At 42.3% G+C, this 19,760-nt stretch overlaps 2 protein-coding genes across 10 annotated transcripts in view; one reads left to right on the top strand and one right to left on the bottom strand.

Annotated features, from left to right (window-relative positions):
- The window catches only part of GART (phosphoribosylglycinamide formyltransferase, phosphoribosylglycinamide synthetase, phosphoribosylaminoimidazole synthetase), a 31,749-nt gene extending 28,712 nt beyond the window's left edge, over positions 1–3,037 (bottom strand). Inside the window, exon 1 of one of the 4 annotated variants that reach the window (XM_032865400.1) lies at positions 2,939–3,037. The gene's annotated coding sequence lies outside the window, so the exon portion shown is untranslated. Of the gene's footprint in view, positions 1–1,529; positions 1,595–2,938 lie in introns of those variants that run through there. The other 3 variants (XM_032865399.1, XM_032865403.1, XM_032865402.1) reach the window with 3 other exon arrangements.
- The window catches only part of SON (SON DNA and RNA binding protein), a 32,199-nt gene continuing 14,986 nt past the window's right edge, over positions 2,548–19,760 (top strand). For 4 of the 6 annotated variants that reach the window (XM_032865393.1, XM_032865394.1, XM_032865396.1 and 1 more), the window contains exons 1-6: positions 2,548–2,691; positions 5,769–5,935; positions 8,071–13,998; positions 15,643–15,803; positions 17,718–17,864; positions 18,034–18,222. In XM_032865393.1, the coding sequence (XP_032721284.1) occupies positions 2,615–2,691; positions 5,769–5,935; positions 8,071–13,998; positions 15,643–15,803; positions 17,718–17,864; positions 18,034–18,222 (6,669 nt within the window). In that variant the 5' untranslated portion in view covers positions 2,548–2,614. Of the gene's footprint in view, positions 2,692–5,768; positions 5,936–8,070; positions 13,999–15,642; positions 15,804–16,032; positions 17,553–17,717; positions 17,865–18,033; positions 18,223–18,329; positions 19,131–19,760 lie in introns of those variants that run through there. The other 2 variants (XM_032865397.1, XM_032865398.1) reach the window with 2 other exon arrangements.

Raw genomic sequence — 19,760 nt, 5'->3', positions numbered from 1 at the left:
TGTCAAATAAATAAATAAAATCTTTTTTTTTAAAAAAAGAGGCTACATTAAGGATTAACTGAAACGACATTTTTTTGGAAATGACATTTATAAACAGCTAATACAACTTCTGACACTCAGCAGTAGTAAATGTTTTTATATTTTATCTTTTATTTTTAAAAAAAGATTTTATTTATTTATTTGACAGAGATCACAAGTAGGCAGAGAGGCAGGCAGAGAGAGAGAGAGAGAAGCAGGCTCCCCGCTGAGTAGAGAGCCCAACGCAGGTCTGGATCCCAGGACCCTGAGATCATGAGCTGAGCCAAAGGCAGAGGCTTAACCCACTGAGCTACCCAGGCGCCCCTATCTTTTACTTTTATATAAACTCATACATTAGGGACAGGAAGAAGTACTAAATGGAAAAGAAAAGCCAAAGGAATACCCTGTCACACTAATTTACTAATCTCTAGAAGGCATTTCATCAAGTAGAAGGCAAACTGAAAACAGAAAATCAATCAGTAACTTCTTGTGTGATGCCAGGATTATACTTAAATCTAAGCTGATAATACAAAAACCTTACAATTTTTGAGCACTTACTTTGTGCCAGATACTGTTCTAAATACTTTTCACGAACTATTTTACTTATCTAAGAATTTTGCGAGGTAGGTACTATCACCACCTCATTTTACAGAGCAGAAACTAGGTCCAATCATGTTAAATAACTCGCTGTAGGTCACATATCTAAGAGGAAGTAAAGCCTCGATTCCCGTTGTGTGCAATCGTGATTCAGATGCTCTTTTAACAATTGAGATTATGATCACTGAAAACTTGGAAGAAGAAAAAAATTTGCTAAACTATTATCTCAGAGAGGCAAAAGCTATTTCAGCAGAAAAGACTTGCCACGTGTGTTGAAATATCTGAATTAAACAGACTTTTTCTGAAATCTAGAGAAAAAATACACTTAGTTTGAATAGGAGAAGCACTAAAGGGAAATTGTCATAGTTCCTATAGCGGATCACAGAAATAGCGTTAGCCCTCAGCCTGAAGGAATCCACTCCAGGGGTGGTTAGGAGGCCCGGCCTCCAAAGCGCTATGGTTCGGTGTGAGACTGCCCCTTCCTTACTAGCTGGGATTCGATGAAGAACTTAACCTTCGTGGGCCTCAGTCATCTAACTGGGTTAACTTTAAAACGAGAATTAGAGCCAGGTAGAGCCTCTGCGAAGGGCTTGGTAAATAACACAGGCGAGTAACACAAAGCAGAAACCAATGACAAAAGTGGACTAAGTCTGCTACAGACTGAGTGCATAAACAGAACATATGCAATTTAGGCTTACGACCTAAAAAAGGCATGAAGGTACCAGGCCCGACATCTTACAAGACGGGGAAAGTGGAAGATGCAACGTAAACCTCAGTTAAAAGAAGTGAAAAGCACATGGCCAACCCCCACCCACGGCGTTTAAAAACAAGACCAGAATTCCGACAGCCAATCCAGTTTCTACAGTTTCATCCCACTCCTGACACTAAACCCCCAAATCAAAGCATAAATGTAATTTACTTAAAATCGGAGAGGGCTTCTGCACCTCCACAGGGCGGTCCGACCGCTCGCGCCCGCACGCTCGTCGGCTCGCTCACAGGCCGTACTCCCGTCGCGCGCCGGAAGTCGGCCCCGCGCAATCCGGCGCGCGCCTCTCCCCGCCCGCCCCGCCCCGCCGCCGGCTGCACCACCCCATTGGTCAGCTCGCGGCTGGTGGTGGCCGCAGCGAGGTAATCGAGTGTGATTGCATTTGGCTCTTGTGCGCGGCCTCCGCGTACTCCGCAGTAAAGCTACAAGGACCTTGCGCGTTTATCGCTGTTGTATTAGGCGCCACGTAACGTCTCTCTTCCTCCTCAGGAGCCTTCAGAGCTCTGTGGAAGAGGAGCTCCGAAATGCCAAACCCACGATTAGCTAATTGTGTGCTGGTAACGAGTCAGAGCTGACCCGCTTGGTATCCCGACGAGACTAGAAATGCACCAGGCTTCGGACGGCAGGCCGCTTAAGACCTCTGGCCTAGTGCTTAAAAAAGGGGTGGGGGGAAGCGTTAATGAGATGCCATGGGGAAAAAAAATGGGGGTAAAAACGTGTTCTTTTTCGCACCACAGTGAGGGCGGGCGTTGATGAATGCTTTTCCGGATGCATCTCCCTGCCAAAACAACTTGGCGCCACCCAGAAACGGCGGAGGCCCCGTATCAAGCCACGTAGCCTTTCTTTCTTCCTTTTCTCATGCTCTATAATCTTGAGCATTTAGTAAGCCTCTTAAGCCTCCCAAAACACTGTTGAGAGACCGACAACTTAAGCTGACACAGTCGCCTCAAGAAAGACTTCTCCTGTAATGGCGCCTGCGTCAGTCACTAACATGGCGGACATAGTCGTGCGCGGCGCAAACGTCAGCACCTCTACCCTAGCCGCTCAGAAACAGCGGAGGAGAACTGGGCCGTGCTCACTGATTGGCCCAACGGCGGAGCGTGCCAGTCCGGACGCTCCCACAGAAGCCAATCAGGACGCCGAGAGACGGAATTGGCCGCTGCGCCTCCTCCCGAGGCATGCTGGGAGCCTGGAGGACTAGCGAGGAGGAGTTGAGAGAACGGAGCGGACGCCATGGCGACCAACATCGAGCAGATTTTTAGGTCTTTCGTGGTCAGTAAATTCCGGGAAATTCAACAGGAGCTTTCCAGGTAAACGCTTCCCAGACTTTTCTGCTCCCAAGGGACCGCTAGGGCCCCGTGTAGCTTTCCACGGCACCTTTCTTCAGAGACGCCGTCGTTCCTCGCCTCAGGCCCCGCTACAGCCCCGCCTGGGCCTGGGATCCATTTTCCGGGCCCTCCCCCCCCCCCATCCGCTCCCTCCCTTTCCAGCGAGGAACTTCGCGTTTTCTGAGGTAACCCCAGACTCCCTCTAATAGAACTGAGTTAAGATGCTTACTTTTCTTTCCCGTTTGGTAATCTCTTCCCTTTAAGCTACTTGTAGGCCTGGTTGTCCACCAGGGACGGGCCTAGTTCCTTCCTCAGCTCCGCCGCCGCCGCCGCGTTTCCCCTCCCCCTCTCCGCCTCCGCGGATTTCGCCGGCCGGTGCCTATGACCGGAAAGGGTCTCTAACGGCCGTTTCTTGAGTAATCGTAAATCCGCTTTATTATTGCACGCTTCAGATCTTTTGGGGGTCGGGATTCTTTAATTAGATTATTCGGGCCCTGGTGTCCAGTGGCTTCTATCAGGCAGCATTCTAATGGATTAGAAATTGAAGTTAAGGCAGCTAACAAATTAATGTTAGGTACTTTGACGAAATGTTCGAGGTGAGGATGGAAGGGGACTTTGAATTAGTATTAATTTCTCAATTTGGCAAGTGGATAGTAGGCTTTGTGTTAAATTTTTTTTGGTTGTTTTTTTTTTTTTTTTTTTTTTTGAGCACCCGCCCCAATTGACATATATGACCAACACGCTACTTTTGCCGTTGCTCTTAGACTTTGCGTAGTTTACCTTTGGTTCCACAAAATTTGAACAGGAAGAGATTTCCAAAGAAATAGCTGTTTATTGAGAAAGGAAAATGGTGTTGGTCATATTGTGTTCGTGGTTGTCTTGGAGTATTTTTGCTTTATAGAACCTAAATATTTGTTCCGGGTTCAGATGTTTTTGCTAGATATATTTTCAAAGTCTAGAGGAAGAGCAGTACGTGAATTTGAAAACGCAATTGTAAATGAAGCGCTGAAATTAACATAGCGTTTTTGGGGCAATGGTATGTAGTACAGCTAATATCACTATTTTTGCGGGGTATATTGTTTAAATAGGGAATCATACTCATTTCATTGCTGTTTTAAATTTTGTTATATATATTAGTGATTTTTAGATGATGAGAGAAGTCTGGAGGTAAAGGGAGTATGATTTTCCTGAAAACTTTAATAGTTTCAAAAGATTGTGTTTGCTTGCTGTAATGTCTTTTTATATCTTCTAAAAATCTGTTTTTGTATTTGGAAAACAAGTGTTTTATTGCAAAAATCTTAGAATAAACGAGACACATAATAATGTTCTTCATGTTCTTTCATTTTTTTTCCTTGTGTGTACAGATGCATATATTTTGTGAAGTGTGATCTTGTTTTTTTTTTTTTTCCACCTGATCGTGAATAAGTTTGTCTTTTTCACCTTCTCGGTTGTCTTGGGACCTTTTTTATGGCTTCATAGAATTCTGTTGTAGGAATGTATTGTTGGCTATTTAGTTGGTTTGAAATTTTTTTCCTTTTTCAGTAACTGAGATAAATATCTGATAGGTTTAAGATGATTATTTTCTTACAGACTTTAAAGTTGTAATTCTCTTGAGTATCAATTTCAAGCTCTACTGTGATCGTGTATGTGTAAGTGCTTAGGAAAAGTGTAAAAGAGCTCCAGAAACTAGGTAAATCTAGAGGAATATTTAGTTTGTTAAATAGTATGTAATACGTTATTAATCTAAAAACAAAATTTGGCTTGTCATTTTAGTGAGCTATATTTGCCATATTGTCCCATCTGTTTTTACATGTATCAGTTTGGGTAAGGAGGCTGACATTTAAGTAGTAAAGAGCTATCTGTTTGTCTGTGGTGATTAAGAGTAGGAGCTCTGGTTTTGAATGCCAGCTTCACCTCGTAATAGTTGCGTGAACTTCAGTTAGGTTCTTCTCTGTGTGTCATTTTCCTCATTTGTAAAATCAGAATGTTAGTGCTAATCACAGAGTTGTGTTAGGATTAAATGAGTTAAGAAATGTAGACCCATGGCTAATTAATAGTAAATGTTAATTATTATTATGCGAGTCATGTTAGAAAACCAAGTGTTCTCAAATAACAGTTAACTACTGAATTTTTTTTTAATTTTTGACTATTCAGACTTTTATCAGGTAGTGGAGCATAATTGTTTGATCTCTTAGCTAATTTTAATTAAATTGAATGTGTTGAAATTTTACTTAGACAAAATCAGTTTTACTTAGACGAAAAATAGTAAAAATGACTAGGTAAATGACATGCTTTTCATTTCAAGATTTTTCTAGCCCTGTGAGTTGAAAATGCATATTAATTTACTATAATAATTTATTGTTACCATAAATAAAATGTCACTTGTTTCCCATGAGTTTTTTTGAATGCCAGAAAAATACCAGGATTCTTGATCAGTGGGTAAAAATTGTATGAATGTATTTTTCTTTTTAAACTTTTGATACGGTATTTCAGTAATTTTGATCAGTCTAAAATTGATCAGAGGCTACAATTTACCCTTTTTTACTCAATACGTTTGTGGTAACTGTTCCTTGATACTGTTTATGGTGATTGTTTTCCATGCACAGATGTGGTTTTATTGTGGTTGTAGCTTCTATCATAATGTTAGAATGGTGTATTGTACCATGTATATTAGGTGGTATATTTTTCTTTGGATTTGTGATTGTGATCTTCATAGTTTTTCTCCCCTGAGATAAATATGCAAGCAACCCAAATCTAAATCAGTTTAGATTTCTGGTACTATTTTATTATTATTTTTTAAAGGTTTAGAAAGCTGTTTTAAAGCTTTTTTCCCGTTAACTTTAATAGTTCTGAAAATTAAGTATGTAAAAATGAAAATCTACCTATTTTAAGTAGATAGGGTGAAGGAAGGATGGTTGGTGGGGAGTGTCATCTGAAAGAAATAAAAAAATGGTGAAATGTATGAACGGTGTCAGATTATTTTAATGAGCTGAGTTATAAATGTTCATTGTATGGTGTGGTAAAAGTAATAATGAATTTTGATAACTTTTCTTGTCAAGTGGAAGGAGTGAAGGCCAGCTCAATGGTGAAACAAATACACCTAATGAAGGAAACCAGGCAGGTGATGCAGCTGCCTCTGCCAGGAGCCTCCCAAATGAAGAAATAGTTCAGAAGATAGAGGAAGTACTTTCTGGGGTCTTAGATACAGAACTACGATATAAGCCAGGTAAGCTGGAGATAATCAGCTGTCTCAAAAACTTAAAGATTTTTAAGTAGTTAATATTATTTTTTTACTGCAGGGTATTTAAAAATCTTCACTAGTTCTAAAACTTCAGTAAGTTTGAGTTTATTTTCTGAAGACTTTATCGTCTTATCTGAAAATACAGTTGTACTGAAACATGAGCATTGACACTTGATTGGTTTGTTGGTGGAATATAACTTGATTCGATTCAGTTTTGTAGTGACTCCCTACCAGGATTTTGAATGTGGGTTTTCATAAAACAATGGTGTAAATGTCCATTTTGGGGAAGGTACAGGAGCTGGACCAAATTTGTGATAATTTTAAAACCCTGGGAGGTTTTATTTTTAAAGCCCAAGCTCAGAGATGGCCTTGTTTTTGCATCTGTTCCTCTTAAAAGTGCAATGAATGGAGAGGAATCATTGCTTTGGTATTTAGTGTTTTGGGAATTATTTAAATAATTGATGCTTAGAAATGAAAGATCTATGATCACCCATAAAAATAACTATCTTCTGGGGGTGCCTGGGTGGCTCAGTCGTAAAGTGTCTGCCTTTGGCTCAGGTCATGATCCCAGGGTTCTGGGATCCAGCCCTGCATTGTGCTCCCTGCTCAGTGGGAAGCCTGCTTCTTCCTCTCCCACTTGCCCTGCTCTGTTTCCTCTCTCACTGTGTCTGTCTCCGTCAAAAAAATAAAATCTTAAAAAAACCCCGAACAATCTGTCTTCTGTTTTGGAAATGGGGTGGTTATGGGTTTTTATTTTTCATTTTTGATCTAGGATATGGTAAAAAAAAACCAAACAAACACATAGATTTCAGCTCTACTTAGATTTATGACTGTATCAACTTTTTTTTTTTAAGTATAACTTAGCTGTCTAGCATTAGGTGGATAATAAATAAGAAATAGAAAATTGTTTTGCTTTGGAATGGATTTTGTCATGTATTCACTTTTTTTCATAGTCTTAGTGGCCTGTGTTTCTGATCAGCTTTTCTGGAATCAGTAAAATTTATCTAATTTGATACTGGCATTAGAGTAAATTAGTCTAGTTGTAAAGTAGAAAAGCTATTTTTTCTTTCAGATATGCAGTGTTCTTGGGTTAAATGTAAAGGAGTGTCAGAATTTCTTTCCTGCACTGACTTTTTTTTTTTTTTAAGTGAAGACGTTAGGATTATTTTAGTAATTTTAGAAGAGTGTTGAAGGAAAAGCTATTTTTATTTAGAATGTAACATGGGTGCGATGAGATAAAATTCAAGTTTCGTGTTGATGCTTTACGTTAGTTGTTCAGCCCTTTATGTATGTAAAAGCAATCACCAGCATTTGCTGAGGGCTTACTATGTGCCAGGCATTGTTCCATGTACTTAGTATGTTTTTACTCACTTTGTCCCCTAACTCTAGGAGACAGCAGTGTCTGTAATTTCACCAAGTTCATTCATCTAGTGAGTGGTAATTGATTGAGGATCTGAAAGCAGACTGTCTGTTCCAGAGCCAGTGCCATGTTCCTTCTTGTATAAAGAGGCTTATTAAATAGTCATTAAAAATTATATAGTTTGGGGACGCCTGGGTGGCTCAGTGGGTTAAGCCTCTGCCTTCGGCTCAGGTCATGATCTCAGGGTCCTGGGATCGAGCCCCACATCGGGCTCTCTGCCCAGCAGGAAGCCTGCTTCCCCCTCTCTCTCTGCTTACCTCTCTGCCCACTTGTGATCTGTCAAATAAATAAATTCTTTAAAAAGAAATTATATAATATGTATTTTTAAAGGAATTTTAACGGTTGATAATAGGAAATTTTTCTCTAAGTGTAGTTTGAAAGTAGTGTGCTATAATTTGAGAGGTGGAAAAAATAGTTGTAAGTAGGTTTAGTAAAACACATTTTAATGTGACTTTCAAGTTTTTGTGATAAGCTGAGAACTTATTTTAACCCAGACTTTGTAGTTGTAGAAAGAAATAATTGGAAAAATTTTAGTCTTTAGATAATTGGTTCTTAGAAAATAGTTTACTTGGCAACTTTATTTAACAAGAAACTTTACATTTTGATGTTTTAACGTGGGGATGTAAATTTTGTTCATGAGCTTTATTAGCTAAGCTTACTTTGGGAAATGTTTGACAAAATTAATTTTCCTTAATTTCAGACCTGAAGGAGGCCTCCAGAAAAAGTAAATGTGTGTCTGTACAAACAGATCCTACCGATGAGGTTCCCACCAAAAAGTCAAAGAAGCATAAAAAGCACAAAAATAAAAAGAAGAAAAAGAAGAAAGAAAAGGAAAAAAAGTATAAAAGACAGCCAGAAGAATCTGAATCAAAGACGAAATCCCATCATGATGGGAACATAGATTTAGAATCGGATTCCTTTTTGAAGTTTGATTCTGAGCCTTCCGCGGCGGCACTGGAGCGTCCTGTAAGAGCGCTTGGCCTTTCTGAGACCGGGGAATCTCCTGCAGTTGGATTAGAACCTCCTGCGGTATCAATGGAGGTATCAGAGGCACACGCCTTAGAAACTCTGAAGCCAGCTACAAAAGCTGCAGAACTGTCCGTTGCATCAACATCAACAATTTCAGTGCAGTCAGAGCGGTCTGTGGCAGTCACGCTGGAATCCTCCATGACAAAGATTCTGGATTCCTTTACAATGGCACCAATGCCTACTACAACAGTAGTGCTAAAGTCACCTGAGCCAGTTGTAACAATGTCGGTGGAGTATCAGATGAAGCCTGTGCTGAAATCTTTGGAGATCACACCTCCAGAGCAATCAGAGATCATGTTAGAACCACCAGTAGCAAAAGGGCTAGAGCCTTCAGAACCCCTTGTGTTATCGTCTGAGATACCTACTGAGGTGCACCCTGAGCCAAGCACATCAACAACAATGGATTTTCCAGAGTCATCAGCAACTGAAGGGGTCAGATTGCCAGAGCAGCCTGTCGAAGTACCATCGGAGATTGCAGATTCATCCCTGACAAGACCACAGGAGTTGCCGGAGCTCCCCAAGACCACAGCGTTGGAGCAGCCGGAGTCGTCGGTGGCCTCAGTGATGGAGTTGCCGGGGCCACCTGCGACCTCCAAGCCGGAGTTGCAGGGGCCCCCTGTGACTCCAGTGCTGGAGTTACCTGGGCCCTCTGCTACCCCATTGCCAGAGTTGCCAGGCCCCCTTTCTACCCCAGTGCCTGAGTTGCTAGGGCCCCCTGCGACGGCAGTGCCTGAGTTGCCGGGGCCCTCTGCGACATCAGTGCCACAGTTGTCGCAGGAATTACCAGGGCTTCCAGCACCATCCGTGGGGTTGGAGCCACCACAGGAGGTACCAGAGCCACCTGTGATGGCACAGGAGTTGCCAGGGCTGCCTGCGGTGACAGCAGCAGCAGAGTTGCCAGGGCAGCCTGCGGTGACAGTAGCAATGGAGTTGACCGAACAACCTGTGACGACATCAGAGTTGGAGCAGCCTGTGGGGATGACAGCGGTGGAACATCCTGGGCAGCCTGAGGTGACAACGGCAACAGGGTTGCTGGGGCAGCCTGAGGCAGCGATGGTGCTGGAGTTGCCAGGACAGCCAGTGGCAACGACAGCGCTGGAGTTGCCAGGGCAGCCTTCGGTGACTGGGGTGCCAGAGTTGCCAGGGCTGCCTTCGGCAACTAGGGCACTGGAGTTGTCAGGGCAGCCTGTGGCAACTGGGGCACTGGAGTTGCCTGGGCAGCTCATGGCAACTGGGGCACTGGAGTTCTCGGGGCAGTCTGGGGCAGCTGGAGCACTGGAGCTTTTGGGGCAGCCTCTGGCAACGGGGGTGCTGGAGTTGCCAGGGCAGCCTGGGGCACCAGAGTTGCCTGGGCAGCCTGTGGCAACTGTGGCGCTGGAGATCTCTGTTCAGTCTGTGGTGACAACGGAGCTGTCAACGATGACCGTGTCGCAGTCCCTGGAGGTGCCCTCGACGACAGCGCTGGAATCCTATAATACGGTAGCACAGGAGCTGCCTACTACATTAGTGGGGGAGACTTCTGTAACAGTAGGAGTGGATCCCTTGATGGCTCAGGAATCCCATATGTTAGCTTCTAACACCATGGAGACCCATATGTTAGCGTCCAACACCATGGACTCCCAGATGCTAGCGTCCAACACCATGGACTCCCAGATGCTAGCGTCCAACACCATGGACTCCCAGATGTTAGCCTCTAGCACCATGGACTCCCAGATGTTAGCAACTAGCTCCATGGACTCCCAGATGTTAGCAACCAGCTCCATGGACTCCCAGATGTTAGCAACCAGCTCCATGGACTCTCAGATGTTAGCAACCAGCTCCATGGACTCCCAGATGTTAGCAACCAGTTCCATGGACTCTCAGATGTTAGCAACCAGCTCCATGGACTCTCAGATGTTAGCAACCAGCTCCATGGACTCCCAGATGTTAGCAACCAGCACCATGGATTCCCAGATGTTAGCAACCAGCACCATGGACTCCCAGATGTTAGCTACTAGCTCTATGGATTCTCAGATGTTAGCATCAGGCACTATGGACTCTCAAATGTTAGCCTCCGGCACCATGGATGCCCAGATGTTGGCATCTGGTACCATGGATGCCCAGATGTTAGCATCTAGTACCCAAGATTCTGCTATGTTGGGTTCAAAATCTCCAGATCCCTATAGGTTAGCTCAGGATCCTTACCGGTTAGCTCAGGATCCTTATAGGTTAGGTCATGACCCTTACAGGTTAGGTCATGATGCCTATAGGTTAGGGCAAGACCCTTACAGATTAGGCCATGATCCCTACAGACTAACTCCTGATCCGTATAGGATGTCTCCTAGACCCTATAGGATAGCACCCAGGTCCTATAGAATAGCCCCCAGGCCATATAGGTTAGCACCAAGACCCTTGATGTTAGCATCTAGACGTTCTATGATGATGTCCTATGCTGCAGAACGTTCCATGATGTCATCTTATGAACGCTCTATGATGTCCTATGAGCGGTCTATGATGTCCCCTATGGCTGAGCGCTCTATGATGTCAGCCTATGAGCGCTCTATGATGTCAGCCTACGAGCGCTCTATGATGTCCCCTATGGCTGAGCGCTCTATGATGTCAGCTTATGAACGCTCTATGATGTCAGCTTACGAGCGCTCCATGATGTCCCCAATGGCTGACCGATCTATGATGTCCATGAGTGCCGACCGGTCTATGATGTCGTCCTACTCTGCTGCTGACCGGTCTATGATGTCATCGTACTCTGCAGCTGACCGATCTATGATGTCCTCTTACACTGCTGATCGTTCAATGATGTCTATGGCAGCTGATTCTTACACCGATTCTTATACTGATACATATACGGAGGCATATATGGTGCCACCTTTGCCTCCTGAAGAGCCTCCAACAATGCCACCATTGCCACCTGAGGAGCCACCAATGACACCACCATTGCCTCCTGAGGAACCACCAGAGGGTCCAGCATTACCTACTGAGCAGTCAGCATTAACAGCTGAAAATACTTGGCCTGCTGAGGTGCCCGCGTTACCTCCTGAAGAGTCTGTGTCGCTGTCTGAACCTTCTGTGAGTCAAAGTGAGATTTCCGAGCCTTCGGCATTGCCTGCTAATTATTCAGTGTCAGCATCAGATCCTTCAGCGCTAGTGGCAGAGGCTGCTGTGCCTGTTCCTGACCCAGCATTAGAGCCAGAGTCTCTGGTTACATCGACACCTGTCGAGTCTGCTGTAGTAGCAGAAGAACATCAAGTTGTTCCAGAGAGAGCAGTGACTTACGTGGTATCTGAAACTCCCATAACGTCCGCTGAACCAACTGTATTAACAGCAGAGCCTTCAGTTATGTCTGAGACGGTAGAAACCTTTGATTCCATGAAAGCTTCAGGACCTGTTGCTTCAGAGGTGCCTCTGTCTCTCTTGGATCCAGCTGCAGCTAATCCAGAGGCATCACAGAGCACTCTAGAACTGCCAGCCGTGGCTGTTTCAGAGCTCCCAGCTGTGGCTGTCCCAGAGCCACCAACAGGGACTGTTCCAGAGCCTCCAGCGGCAGCTGTCCTAGAGACCCCAGCCGTGGCTATCCCTGACCCAACAGCTGTGGCTGTCTCTGACCCAGTAGCTGTGGCTGTTGCAGACACACCTGCTGCGGGTGTCCAGGAGACCCTGGCCTTGGCTGAATCTGAGCACGTTACCACTCCTGTGCCAGTTGTTTCTGCCCTGGAGCCTACTGTGCCTGTGCTGGAACCAGCAGTGTCAGTCCCTCAGCCTAATACAGTTGTTTCAGAACCATCTGTTCCTGCCCAAGAATCCACTGTGATAATTTCAGAGCCTGCTGTCACTGTCTCAGAGCAGACCCAAGTAATACCAACCGAGATGGTTTCAGAGTCTACACCCATGATACTGGAGTCTAGTGTTGTAAAAGGAGTGACTTTACTATCTAGTGATCAAAATACAGCTCCGGAGATTGGCATGCCGGAGATTCCCATGCATTCAGATGAAGAGCCACAGGCTGAAGGACACCTGAAGAATGACCCGTATGAAAGTGAACATGGTACAGATACAGACCTTAAAACAAATAATCATTTCGTTGCTCAAGAGATGGAACATGATACAGCGTCTGCTGCCAGTACTGGTGCTGTTGGTGAAATTGGTGAAGGGACTATTCTGTCGATCAGTGAGACTAAACAATGCACAGTATTGGATCCCTGCTCTAGTGTTAGTGAAGCTGATGGAGGAACTCTGTCTTCTGCTGGCCCCCTTGCTCTTGAACCTGATGCAGTGGGAACGAGTAAGGGTATTGAATTTGCCACAGCATCTGCTCTTGGTTCAGTTAGTAATTATGATGTTGAAGTATCTGCTCAAGATACTGAACATGACATGATCATTTCCACTAGCCCTAGTGGTGGTAGCGAAGCTGACATAGAGGGACCTTTGCCTGCTAAAGACATTCATCTTGATTTACCATCTAATAACTTTATTAATAAGGATGCAGAAGGACCATTATCTATAAAAGACTGTGACCAGACATTAGCAGTGGCTCTCAGTCCTAAAGAAAGCGGTGGAGAAGATAAAGAAGTACCTCTCCCTACTAAAGAGATACAGTCAGATTCAGGATTTTCTGCCACTATTGATGATATTAATGAAGCAGATTTAGTAAGACCATTACTTCCTAAGGATATGGAACGTCTTACAAGCCTTAGAGCTGGCATTGAGGGACCTTTACTTCCAAGTGAGGTTGAACGAGACAGATCTGCTGCCAGTCCAGTTGTAATCAGTATACCAGAAAGAGCTTCGGAGTCGTCTTCCGAGGAGAAAGATGATTATGAAATTTTTGTAAAAGTTAAGGACACACATGAGAAAAGCAAGAAAAACAAAAACCGGGACAAAGGTGAGAAAGAGAAGAAAAGGGACTCTTCATTAAGATCTCGAAGTAAGCGTTCCAAGTCTTCTGAACACAAATCACGCAAGCGTACCAGCGAATCTCGTTCTAGGGCAAGGAAGAGATCATCTAAGTCCAAGTCTCATCGCTCTCAAACGCGTTCAAGGTCCCGTTCAAGACGCAGGAGGAGGAGCAGCAGGTCAAGGTCAAAGTCCAGAGGAAGGCGCTCTGTATCAAAAGAGAAGCGCAAAAGATCTCCAAAGCACAGGTCGAAGTCCAGGGAAAGAAAAAGAAAAAGATCAAGTTCCAGGGATAACCGGAAAACAGTGAGAGCCCGCAGTCGCACCCCAAGTCGTCGAAGTCGGAGTCACACTCCCAGTCGTCGAAGAAGATCTAGATCTGTGGGGCGGAGGAGCTTTAGTATTTCCCCAAGCCGCCGGAGCCGCACCCCAAGCCGCCGGAGCCGCACCCCTAGCCGCCGGAGCCGCACCCCTAGCCGCCGGAGCCGCACCCCAAGCCGCCGGAGCCGTACCCCAAGCCGCCGGAGCCGCACCCCTAGTCGCCGGAGAAGATCGAGGTCTGTGGTAAGGAGACGAAGCTTTAGTATCTCTCCAGTGAGATTAAGGAGATCACGAACACCCTTGAGAAGAAGGTTTAGCAGATCTCCCATCCGCCGTAAACGATCCAGGTCTTCTGAAAGAGGCAGATCACCTAAACGTCTAACAGATTTGAGTAAGTCATTTTATTTAATGGCATTGTAATAGAGAATGACTTAAATAATTGTTTTCTGATCTTAGAGTCAGGTAGAGTATTTCAGGTGATTGGTTGACAATAAGTATTTCTGTCTTTAAAAAAAGTTTCTTTAGTGGACTCTGGGCAACATGGGTTTGAACTGGATGGGTCTACTTACATGTGGATATTTTTGATAAATGAGGTGGTAGTATTGTAAATATATTTTCCTTATGATTTAAAATTTTTTTTTCTTTAGCACATAGCACGTAATACATATACAAAATATTTGTTGATCTGTTTATGTTGTCAGTAGGCTTCCAGTCACCAGTAGACTATCAGTAGTTAAGTTTTTGGGTAGTCAAAAGTTATATGTAGTTTTCAGCTACACAGGAGTCAGCCAGTGCCTTTAACCCTTCTCATTACTCAAGGGTCAGTGGTAATTAGATTTGCTTGTATTTGGAAATTGTGTAGGGATAAGTACACTTAGAATTAGAGGTTTTTTAAAAAAATTTTTTAAAGGCCTGTTTTGGACTGTATTAGAACCAAAGTGTTTTCATACTTGAAAGTTTTAGTTTGCTTCAGCTATCTTCCGTAAAGATAGAAAGTCCAAGTCTAGTTAATGACAAGGCTTATATGCTCAGTTGTTTTATTATATGTATTCCAACATAGATTCTTACAAATAAGCCTAAAATTACAGTATCTCTTTTTTAGTAAGTTACATGTTTGAAAATGGCAACACAGGGCTGTTAAATCTGTGTGAAGAATTCTGATTGGTATAATGGATAAAGAATGGAAGTGAATAGGGAATTTTGCATGTGTGGAGTTTTCATCTGGGTGGGTGATACTAGCAAAACAAAAATTTACTAAAATGACTTGTATTTTAATAATCTGCTGTTAAAAGTGAAGTGCACTTGTTCCTCTTGATGTAAGAAGTGTGTGGGGATGATTAAAACTTGATGGCTTGTGTATTACTACCTGCAGTAGTACTGGATAATTTATCATTACCTTAGTAGATTGAACATTTCTAGGTCAGTCCAAAGAAGAAGGCCCTAACAGAACAGTGAGGGTAAATGCATCCAGTTCAACAAAAGTTGAGTTCTTTTTTTATTCATAGAATGACATCTTTGAAGTGATTACAGGTTGGTAGAGGAGACGTGGATAAAATGCATATATGTCTCTTTTACTAAATCATAACCGGCCAAAAAAAATAGATTGTGATGATTACTGTAAGTACTGGTATAGATAAGGCACTTCAAGGAGCACTTTGGAGAAGTGTTAAATTCTGACTTAAGTCCTGTTAGAAGAGTTGGCACTTGTACTTGGCTTAAAGAGTGATTTAAAATGTCAGATATTAGAAGGAAAGTTCAAGGGCATCATAGGAAAATAAAGAGGGCTGTGCCGTGTGTGTGTGTGTGTTAGAGTGATCATTTTGTATAATTTAGCTATTTTGTATAGTATTTGAATGGGAAGCTAAATGTCAACTTAATAGGGTCATTTACTTAAAAACTCAGCCAAGGAGTGATTTGATCACAGCTGTATATTAGGGCAGAAAATTGATGCCTTTGATTTTGTTGCCATATGAGACTTTAGATAATGCAGAGTGAATTAGCTTGTAGCAAAACTGCTTATATTTTCCTCTTCCAGATAAGGCTCAGTTACTTGAAATAGCCAAAGCTAATGCAGCTGCCATGTGTGCTAAGGCTGGTGTTCCTTTACCGCCAAACCTAAAGCCTGCACCTCCACCTACAATAGAAGAGAAAGTAGCTAAAAAGTCAGGAGGAGCTACTATAGAAGAACTAACTGAGGTAAGCTAGACAGAATTTGTTTACATTCTTAAATGGATTATTTCAGTGATGTTGACTCTGGAGCGTGCCAAAACCCGAATTGTGGGCTGAACTGATAATGGCTGGCACCGAGTGGCCAAAACCCGAAATACAGATGTGGCAGCGGCAGAAGCTCTGTTTAGCAGGCCATTATCCGGGATGGCTAAGCTCCGCTAGCTAAAAGTTACTTCCCATTACTTTTGCTTTCCAGTTTTAGAAGCCAAACTGACTGAGGAGTGGGACGGTTCGTTTGAATGGAGGAGGTGTTGAGTGAGCAACACGCAGAAGCTCGCCTACAGTTTCGTTTCCATTCACGACGTGTTCACTGATCGCCACGAGTATACTGCATATACGCAAAGACACAGACAATCTTCAGAAATGATCTTTTGCCACCGGAGCTTGGAAATTAATGAGAATAGCTGGCCATTGCCTGAAAGGAACTTCTTACGCATCAACATTTCGGGTTTTGGCTGTTTGGTACCAGCCATTGGTGATAATGGCCGGCCATTATCAGTTCTTCCTGCGGTTCGGGTTTTGGCAGTAACATATTTTAAACACACTTACTTTTGTTTTTAAGAATTTGATCTTTTCAACTGAGGCTTTTTTTTTTTGGCTTTGTTTTGTTAATATTATTTTTATTATTTTTTTTTGGGAGGACGCTGAAATATTGCTGCTAGGATCCAGAAATATCACACTGTTTCATATATTGAAACTTGTTATTGGCTAGCCTTATGCCAGCCTGCCACTGTCAATATATTCTGTTCCCCTTTACAAGCTTGGTATATACTCTGTGTTTTTTGGCCAGTTGAGCTTTTTATCCTATTGTAACATTTTCAATTGATGATGGATGTGACAAATTCTGCTTGTATAGACAAGTCCACCCAAATTTATTCTGACCTTTTTATAAAGCCAGGTAATGGAGTCTGTTCCTTAGCTTCTCAGGAAGGAATGGACTTAGCTTTATGTGTCAGACCTAATCAGTTAACACCCTCTCCATCATGCCTTATTTTTCATTCTTGAGTTTTGTTCCTTTAGAGACTCACCTTACAGAACATTTATGGAGAGACAATTACCATCTAACCCAGTTGGAGAAGTTTCACATTTTTTATTTTGCCATGCATTTGGGGGTTCATATAGTTCCTTAATCTGTTTTCAGACTTAGATTTATTGCAATATGAATTACAACTTTTTTAATTTAAGAACTTAGTGAAGGCTTCTATTTGCGTATCAAATCTCAGCTCCTTATCTAAAACCTTGTGAACGCTTAGTGTTTCCCTTATGTTTTTAAGCCTCATTTTCAGACCTTTTGTTCTTCCAGTAAGTTTCTCACCTTTTTATCACCATCTAATTAGGATGACTCTTTTTCTTTTCCTGCCAATCCTTGTTCTTAACTATGAAAATCTGGCTTAGAACTCTTCAAGGAATAGCCCTTGATTACCAAATTCTGCCTGATTCTGTTTTCTCTTAAGCTTTTGTTGTTTCAGCACTTATGTACTCAGTTTGTATTATATCAGTTTGCACTTGTTAATTGTGTTGCTCTGTAAAAGCGTTCCTCAATTATTTCATGTGTATGTAATTCTGTTTCTTGAACTAGATTGTAAGCTCCTTGGGAGCAGGGACCATGTCTTCTACTTTTTTTTTTTTTTTTTTTTTTTGTATTCCCTGGACAGTGCCCAGTACAGTGCTCTGCACATAGTAGGTGCTCAATAAATGTTGTTGACTGACTGACCAGCTAGAGTGTGTTTAAATAATAGTTAATAAGCTAAGTTACTTACCTAAAACCTGTTGTTAATCTTGTTTTATTGCTAAAAGTTGATTTTATGTGGTTTTGATTTTTTAATTGCATTTTATTCCATATAAAGTGTAAGATTTATTTTTTGTTTTTATTTTTTTAAGAAATGCAAACAGATCGCACAGAGTAAAGAAGACGATGATGTGATAGTGAATAAACCTCATGTTTCAGACGAAGAGGAAGAAGAACCTCCTTTTTATCATCATCCCTTTAAACTCAGTGAACCCAAACCCATTTTTTTCAATCTGAATGTGAGTATTAGAGTTTATGGCTTGATGAAACAGCATAGAGACTAAATAAAACTCTAATTTAATGTTTTAATTTTTGGATTAAGTACTGTGAGAAAAAATGAACATAACTGTTTTCCGATTATGTTGAAAGTCTTTTCAGTTTTAATTAAGGAAATACATTATTTTTTAGATTGCTGCGGCAAAGCCAACTCCACCAAAAAGCCAGGTAACGTTAACAAAAGAGTTTCCTGTGTCATCTGGATCTCAGCATCGAAAAAAAGAAGCAGATAGTGTGTATGGAGAATGGGTTCCTGTAGAGAAAAATGGTGAAGAAAACAAAGATGATGATAATGTTTTCAGCAGCAATTTGCCCTCTGAGGTAAGTAAGAGGAATACTGTGTTTTTTGTTTTTTGTTTTTTAATACCTGAATCTCCCATTTTATTGTTACCTTATATCTGATTTGGATTCTGTTTCACTCTTCTTAGGGCCGGGTTAAACGGCAGGGCCGGGTTAGACGACAGATGAAACAACCCGCAGCTTCTCATTTGACAGTAACTCGATGCAATTCACTTTGTGGAACCAAGCCACAAAGTGAAAAGCATCGAATTGCAGAGAACAGTGTTATCACATCCCTACCCAACATTGGGCCCTCCTTGCACTTATGGGAAGGTAGCCCAAGGTACAACTATTTAGCTTCCCGTTTTGCTTCAAGGCTCTATAGCTCTAGATTTTGGTGGTAGCAAATCTCCTGGGTGGAGGGATTGAGCAGAGAGAGGCAGATCCTCAGGTTCAACACAAGAACTGGATTGGAAAAGGTCATTGTAGGCTGATGTGTGAGCATCTTGGATACATAGTCCATTGCCCTTAAATAATGGTTTCTCTGGGTTGTTGTCAGATAGCCTTTAATTTTAATCATTTTCCCTTCCCTGTGCTACCTTGGCCCTTTGGAATTCTTGTGTTTAACCTAATGCTCAGCCTTGGTACTCCCATTTCCCTTCTCCTTTCCCCTTTGCTACTATTAAAAGTTGGAGAAGTGGAATTGACACCTTGAAATTTCCATGAGGCTATAGTTGTATCTTGTCAGAATGACGCAGTAGTAATGCCAAGTGTCAAAACAACCCCATTAAAATGCTGCCTGATTAAATAATGTGCTGCTAAGTACAGTGCACATGAAAACAGCAAGACTGTATATATATGTAAATATATATATATATCTGTATCTTTGTATGTATCTCTGTATCTGTACCTTTGCTGTATCTTTTAATAAACAGTTTACTTTTATTTAACTTGTTGTGCAAAATCACGCTTGGGGATCTGGGAGGGTGGAGACTTAATAGGGGGGGGTGGGAGTTTTGAATGATACCATAGACTAGTTATCACCTCTTGCCCTTGGTTCCAAAGCCCAGATGTTTGTCCAAGCACTGGACTAGATACGATGCCCTTACAATGTGGGACTTCTTCCCCACTTCTTTTCTTGCAGTTCTGGGATACATAGGTCAAAGAGACCTGTTCTCTCCAACTCGGGTTCCCTTCATTGGCCATATCATTTTCCACTAAACACCTCCATTATTACAAATAAATCCTGTTTGTAAAATCAGAAAGTGAACAGAACCCAAATCAGAAATCTTTTGATAGTTTATTTTTTCCCCTGGGCTATTCACAGGTGACATTTTCACTGTGGTGTGGTTTTTTCGTTTTTGGTTTTGTTTTTTGGACCTGTGGCATTTTGAGAGAGAACAAGTTCTATATGATGAAGCCAGACATGATAATTAGCTAATGCAACTTACAGTCTCCCCAGTGATGATTTATATTTACATGGGATTCAGCAGTTGAAGCAAGTTAAACTATCACCAGTGAGGAAGGCATAATTGGTTTGGACAATGTTTTAGTAAAGCCAGTTCAATAGTTCAGTTGCT

Source organism: Lontra canadensis, unplaced genomic scaffold, assembly GCF_010015895.1.
Source record: "Lontra canadensis isolate GAN:19392208 unplaced genomic scaffold, GSC_riverotter_1.0 scaffold29, whole genome shotgun sequence".
Lineage (NCBI taxonomy): Eukaryota > Metazoa > Chordata > Mammalia > Carnivora > Mustelidae > Lontra > Lontra canadensis.
Note: the sequence above shows the minus strand (reverse complement) of the source record. Positions and strands in the feature narration are given on the sequence as shown.